The sequence below is a fragment of the Fukomys damarensis genome, unplaced genomic scaffold (genome assembly GCF_012274545.1).
Source record: "Fukomys damarensis isolate Sample0158 unplaced genomic scaffold, DMR_v1.0_HiC HiC_scaffold_1, whole genome shotgun sequence".
NCBI lineage: Eukaryota > Metazoa > Chordata > Mammalia > Rodentia > Bathyergidae > Fukomys > Fukomys damarensis.
In genome coordinates, this window is record NW_022900913.1 from 28,865,669 (window position 1) to 28,872,709 (window position 7,041).

General features: G+C 35.0%; 1 protein-coding gene across 3 annotated transcripts in view; it reads right to left on the reverse strand.

Annotated features, from left to right (window-relative positions):
* Cplane1 (ciliogenesis and planar polarity effector 1) overlaps positions 1-7,041 on the reverse strand; it is a 134,985-nt gene that overhangs the window by 101,382 nt on the left and 26,562 nt on the right. For all 3 annotated transcript variants that reach the window (XM_010605485.2, XM_010605486.2, XM_010605483.2), the window contains exons 17-19: positions 5,398-5,626; positions 2,758-2,897; positions 451-662 (exon numbers count right to left, since the gene is read on the reverse strand). In XM_010605485.2, coding sequence (XP_010603787.1) covers positions 451-662; positions 2,758-2,897; positions 5,398-5,626 — 581 coding nt within the window. The remainder of the gene's footprint in view (positions 1-450; positions 663-2,757; positions 2,898-5,397; positions 5,627-7,041) is intronic.

Genomic DNA, 7,041 nt, shown 5'->3' on the forward strand with positions numbered 1-7,041 from the left:
AAAAAAAAAAAAAAAAAGTAAACGCAATCAGGTGATTCAAAAAAATCAAACAATAGATGGTTTCTAATTCTCTCACTGATTATATAATGTATTACCCTAAAAAAGCCTATTTTTAAAAAATTGATGCTGAGGAATTTCTTGTGATTTTTCTTTATTATTACAATAATTTTAACATTTACTGAATACGCATGTGTCCTGAGCTAAAAGTTTTTACAGGATATATCATTTAACCCTTACAACAATGCTATTATCACCTGCATTTTACAGATAAGAAAATGTAAACAGTTCAGTAAATTACCCAAGACCACACAGTAAACAACCAAGCCGAGATCCAGAAGTTTGTCTTCAGAGCTTGCGCTTTTAATGTGCTAATTATTATCAAATTGATTATTTCTAAAATTAGAAAAAAATCAACTTTAATTAATTAAAACAATAATGCACTAAGCTTACTTCGCTAATGGCTGGCTGGGGACAGTATAACGGAGGAGCTGGAAGATACAAGCGGACGGGCACCAAGCCCCACAGTCTCTTACTGAAGTCCTTAGCAGAGTCCATCAGAAGCTGAAGTGTCTCCGAGACAATATTTGCATCAGCCATTGCTGATGCTTTCAGGACCTCCTGCACAGAACTAAACAGCAGATTTGCATCTTCTTCAAGAGGATCTGTCAAACATAAAATTTGGTATAACAGTTAAAATTTACATGAAACTTCTTATCCTATTTTGTAAATCTGAAAAATGTAAACTGTTAAGAATAAACAGGAAGGGCCTGGTGGCACATGCTTATAATTCCAATACTTAAAGAGATTGGGGCAAGAGGATCACCATGAGTTTGAGGCCAGCTACATAGTGGGCTACACAGTGAGTTCAAGGCCAGCTTGAACTACATAGCAAGACTACGTCTCAAAAAAAAAAAAAAAAAAAAAAAAAAAAAAAAAAAAAAAAAAAAAAAGAACACAGTGGTCAATATGCAAAATATCCAAGCTTATGAACAAAATTTTATGACTTATCCTGCTATTTTAAGATTAAAAATCAGAGCATGAAGCTTTTTCCAACACTATCAAGATATTATAGTAACAATTACACAATAAAAATATTCATGGAATATAGTCCTAAGTCAAAAAAGTAGTACAATAATTGAAAAAAAAATTAATGGGAAAAATAATGTCCAGAAAGACATCAGAAAGTCAGGCATGGTGGGTGCATGCCCATAATCCCAGCACTCAGGAGGCTGAGGCTGGGGGATCACTGTGAGTTCGAGACCAGCCTGGGTTACATAGTGAGTTCCAGATCAGTCTCAACTACATAGTGAGACCCTGTCTCAAAAAACCAAACCAAACCAAACAAAAACAACAACAAAAAGAAAGACATCAGAATAATATGTGATATTATGCAAAGGCAGTGAGAGTATATTTATTTCTTTTCTAAGTTTATGATAAAACTTAAAATTTAATAAAGATGACATGATATTAAGAAAACCAAAAAATACAAAATAGGCATATGTACAATTTGGCTTCAACTATGAAAATACCTGTATATAGGAGGGTTTATCTCAGAAGGAAAAATATAAGGAGATACAGTGAGTAAACTAAGCACTAGGGTTTTTTCCTACTATGAAATATTTTAAGCAAGTATACTATAGGACAAATATATTCAATATCAACATTGTTAATTTATTTTTACAATAAAATATTATATAAATAGCTGAACTTCCTTAAGTACCAATCATATTCTACTCTATATCATCCCCAGAGGTAGACTGGAATTCCTATTAGATATATACTGTGTCTTTCTGTTCTATATGCCACAAAGTGTAATTTCCACTTTCTATTTTTCATTATCTTGCTATTTCTATATATATTTTATATGTACTTATCTATGTTTATTTTGTGTCTCAGATTTGCCTTTCAGTTCACTAACTGAAATATCCATCATTATACTGGTGTAATAACTTATGCTATATAAGTGGATTCATACAATGTAGTCTGTTTCAGACTTCATTCATTTAGTACAAAGTTATAACAAGTTCTAAGTAGCTTGCTCCTTTTTTTAATTTACTATTTCATTTTACAGAAATACTGAAATTTGCTTTTTCATTCACCAACTGAAGGACATTTGGGATATTCCAAATTTTGGGCCATTATGAAAAGGCTGCTATAAACATTTATGTACAGACTTTTGGGTGGACTTGTTTTATTTCTATTGAGTAAATACCTCAAAGTGGAATCCTTTGACTTGTATTTGCTCTTTGTTTCAGACCTCTGGCAATTTCCCCTTGCTGAAAAATTGGCCTTTAAACAGTATTTTTTGTATTTTATCTAGAAGTGTATTTTATGTATGTTTTAACTATGTATTTACTGTGGGAGTTTTCAAATCACAAGTAGTACACAGAACCAGAACCAAAAGTTCCAATTAGGGTTTGTGTTTGTTTTGGGTTTTTTTTTGTTTCTTAGCTGGGATCTTGCTATCATGAACAGATTATATTCAGGCTGCTGGGTTTGAGTGATCCTCCCTCCGCCTCCCATGTAGCTGAGACTCCAGGACTGCACTAACACACACAGTTCCAGATTAGGGACTCTTTCAGTCCTTTTTGTCAAATTCTTCAGTTTTAAGTGTTCCCATATTTAATTATAAATATAATCCTTACAGTTTTGATAAGCTTTAAAAATATTCATACATTTCTAGATATTTATATGCTTTTTATAATAAAGGTTTATATTAACCCGATATGTATGTCAGAGCGTACATAGATAACACACCTGTAAACTGTTTATATTTTGAGCCCATTTTATTTTTTGCTTCCAACAAGGCTGGCTGACCTAAAAAACACTGCAGTTTTTCCTGGAAAATCTGTGCTGGACTCATATTTAATGGCAGATTCAGACCTCTTTTCTTGGACCTGCAATGACATCAAATTAAGGAAATGAATCTAAGTGTAAATAATGTAAAAGATTGAATTTTAACCTAAATGTAGTACAGGGGGTCAGTTTTATCCCTCATTAAGATGTGTTGAATTTTCAGGGTTTTTTTTTTATATATAACTAATAGCATTTTTGGGAGAATGCCACTCATAACCGGAAAAGAAAGAAAGGTCTCTCAGGATGATGAAAACTAGCACTTTACAGATTTCCAAGTAAACCAAAACTTCTAAACCAAAGTACTCAAGCCTCTCAAGAAAGCAGTTCTACAATTAACCACTAACTGACACCCTCCTACCACTAGTAGCACTGATGTCTAATTCCCGAAGATAAACTTAATAGTGCTTTAGTCATATAATTCAGTAAATGACAAACACAGGCCATTACTCATGTTTGTCTAGAGACAGGGCCTTCATGCTAGTCACTGTTCTGCTCTTGTACACTTGAGGTCCTCAAAGCAAGTTTTAGATTAGACTTAGTGGTCAGCATTCCTATTACTTGGGAAGTTGGTATCTTTATAATAATATTTACAGATATAACATGAATGGAAAGTGATGACTAAATGTTCTCATGGAAATGAGTCTAAATTTTTTAAAAAAGAAAATTTTACATGTGAAGAACAAAACATGAAAATTTCACAAACATTAGAATTCATTTGCCTTTATTCATTCTACATTTAAAACACAGTATCAAGGCCCTTGAAGTAGGAGACTGCAATATTGATTATGCCGAAAGCAGGTTGTGTAAGAAGTACAGGCTGTAAAAAGTTAATCCCACAATTGGCTTGTTTATAGAAGTGAGTTTAGCAGAAGCCTGCATGCAGAGGTCAGAGTAACATTCACCCAAATTTTATTCCCACAACTAAAATCTTCTCTTTTTTTGGTTTTTTTTGAGACAGGTTCTCACTACGTAGTTGAGATTGACCTGGAACTCACTATGTAGCCCAGGCTGGTCTCAAACTCACAGAGATCCTCCTGCCCCAGCCTCCCAAGTGCTGGGATTACAGGCATGTGACACCAAGCCCAGCTAACCTTCTTAACTAGAAGAACAATTACAACCATGTATTTTGTCTATTATGTCCCTAATTTGAGAATGCTTTGTCTTGTCTTTTGTAAGCCCTGCTTACATTAATTCCCACAGAAACCACATGATTGTGCATCCTCGCATGTAGTACTGCTCGTGCATGTAGCCTGGCTTTATCCTAACTGATTACTAATAAAAATCATTGGCTGGGACTGGCCAGTGCCTTTGTTGGTTGCACTGGCACTGGTGATCCTGACACCTCACTTTTTGTCTCTCTTAGTTCTTTTAGTCTTTTTTTCTTAGGCCTGAATCATACACTGGACAGGAAACTGGAGCCTACTGCAGAGGTTTCTGTTAACGTTTCAGGCATCCCCAGTACCTCCCTAATTATGCCACCCTAATATCTGCCACCCTTTTCACAGTAATGGGGATTGAACCTAGTGCTTTTCCACTGAGCTATATCTGTCGCCCTTTTTAAAATCTTGAGACAAGTTCTCACTAAGTTGCTGAGGCTGAGATTGTATTTGCAATCCTTCTGCCTCAGCCTCCTAGAGTGCTAGAATTTCAGGCGTACACCAGGCATATTTTCCCATTTTTATTTCCTACTGCTGCCCTACATATACACTGTTTAAACTGAACCAAAATTGTTTTTGCCAAATATATCTGAAGATGCTTAGAATGTACTCTTTCTCTCAACTGATACTCAATTTGTCAAGATCCTGTCTACCCTTCAATGACCATCTCAAATGACATCTCCTACATAATGCACTTATTTCTTGTCTTTCCTTCACTTGATGTTATCATACTCCCCATTATACAACTACCACTTTTCTTACTATACTATATAAATTATAATGTTTTGTCCTATTTTGTCTATTAAAATATAAATGCTTTAAGCATAGAAACTATGCCATTTAAGTGTTATACACTAAAATACCTTAAATATAGAGCTTTGCAAAGAGCAGTTGTTTAATAAATAAATATACATTGAATTACTGGAATTTAAAAACATATAAAAGACAATAATGTTATGAAATGTACAAAAATATTAGAGATAAGTTGAATTAGCTTAAAGCTCAAATCTTATTTGGGACAAATTCTCTCACTGACCACATGGCCATGACAGCATTACTAAGTAAATGCTTCAACACAAGTAAGACACTAACCATTCAGCATAGTAATTACTGTTTTAATAGCATGTGATTATTTAAATTTAGTTAAAATTAAGTTAAAAATTTGACTTGTTGGTCTCATCAATCGCATTGCAAATGCAGGATAGTTGCTTGTGGTGAGGCTGCCACAGTGGACACAGGCTCACACAGAACATCACTGTCACTGAAGAAAATCCTATGGACAATGCTGAACTAAGAACTGCACATATGTAAATACCATTAATAACAATAAAAGGAATATAAAATAGTTCAGATGACACTGTTATGCTATGTTTGAAACACTTACCTCACGGAATTGCAATCATGTTTATGGAACAGTTGGAAGGCCACACCAATTGAAACAGATGTCTTCCAGTCTCCAAGTCTATGGGCGAACCACACAGCCTCTGGAACTAGGCCACCAATAAATAATAATTCAAGGGCATATTCAACTGTCCACACATCAGAAAGATTCTGATCTCTAACAACACTCGCCACCTTAGAGTGTTGCAGAGGAATAAATCGAAGGGACTGCTCTGTGAGTAAATTAAAGAAAAGGAGTATTACAATTACCTACATATATCCAAACTCATGCCTCCTCACATCATACATCTCTTCAATTTGTATTTTATACAGAAAAACCACACAAGGAAGATATGTGCAAAATGGGCTGAAATAATAAAACATATTCTAGAGCTGTTTAACACTGAAGAATATACCTCAGTGGGTCATGAAACAATGCCCTAACTTTAAAAATGAAGCAGAACAGAAAAACAAGCAGAATAACTATTACATAAAGTAAGGTATTATTAAACAAGACATCTGTGACAAATAACATTTACACATACTTTTTTTCTTTCTTTTTTTGATACTAGGGATTCAACTCAGGACCTTGTAGAGTGAGGCAGGTGTGGCACCACTTAGTAAAATCTCTGGCCCTACACACACATATTAATGTGTACTGAGTCACAATGTACAATTTATTACTGTGGGCTTCTCAGAAATACATGCCTATTTTTCATACTAGATTATGAAACTTGGAAGGCAAAGACTTCATTTTATATTACTTTGCATACCTCACAGTGTCATGCAACAAAAAGCTAATATCAGGTAATACTCAAATAGATGAGGTATTCAATACATTAGTGTTAATTAGAAGTAGAGGGCTGGGGATGTAGCTCAGTGATATGTGTGATGTGGGTTCAATTCCTAGCAATGGAAGGAAGAGAGGGAGCGAGGGAGAGAGAGAGAGGGAAGAAAGATGGGAGGGAAAAAGAGTTTAAGTTGGGCTTGGGAGCACTCGCCTATAGTCCCAGCTACTCAGGAATCTAAGGAAGGAGGATCATTTGGTCCTAGGAAGTTTGAGATCAATCTGGGGTTACAGAGTGAGATCCTGGCTCAAAAAAAAAAAAAAAAAGATTTTCATTAATCCTGACTAAATTACAAGATTTTAGTCTGGCCCAGGATTTAATACAAAGGGGTAATATCCTTCCCCCTAGCCCTATGTATCTTTCCCTAATTATAGTAACTTAGGGGCAGGGATTTAGCTCAGCGGTGCTACTGCCTTCCTCCCAAGCACAAAAACCCGAGTTTGATTCCTGGTACTGGAAAAAAAAAAAGTAACTTAATAAAGCAACTTGAACTATGTTGACAGAAATGTATTTTTGTTGTTTTTTTTTTTTTGGTACCAGAGATCGAACTCAGGTCCTTGTGCTTGCAAGGCAGGCACCAGAACCACTGAGCTAAATCCCTGGCCCCAGAAATGTTTAACCACTAAATTGTTTTTTGTTCACCTTTTATTCTTGAATATGTATTATTTGAATGGCATTTGTTTGTGTAAGATTATTACAGAAATAAGAAGCATCCATTTCTGCACATGGGCAGATATATCAGTTAAGGTCCTCTGAGTTCAGGGCTCTTGTTTTATTCTATGTGTGACTATATCTTTGCA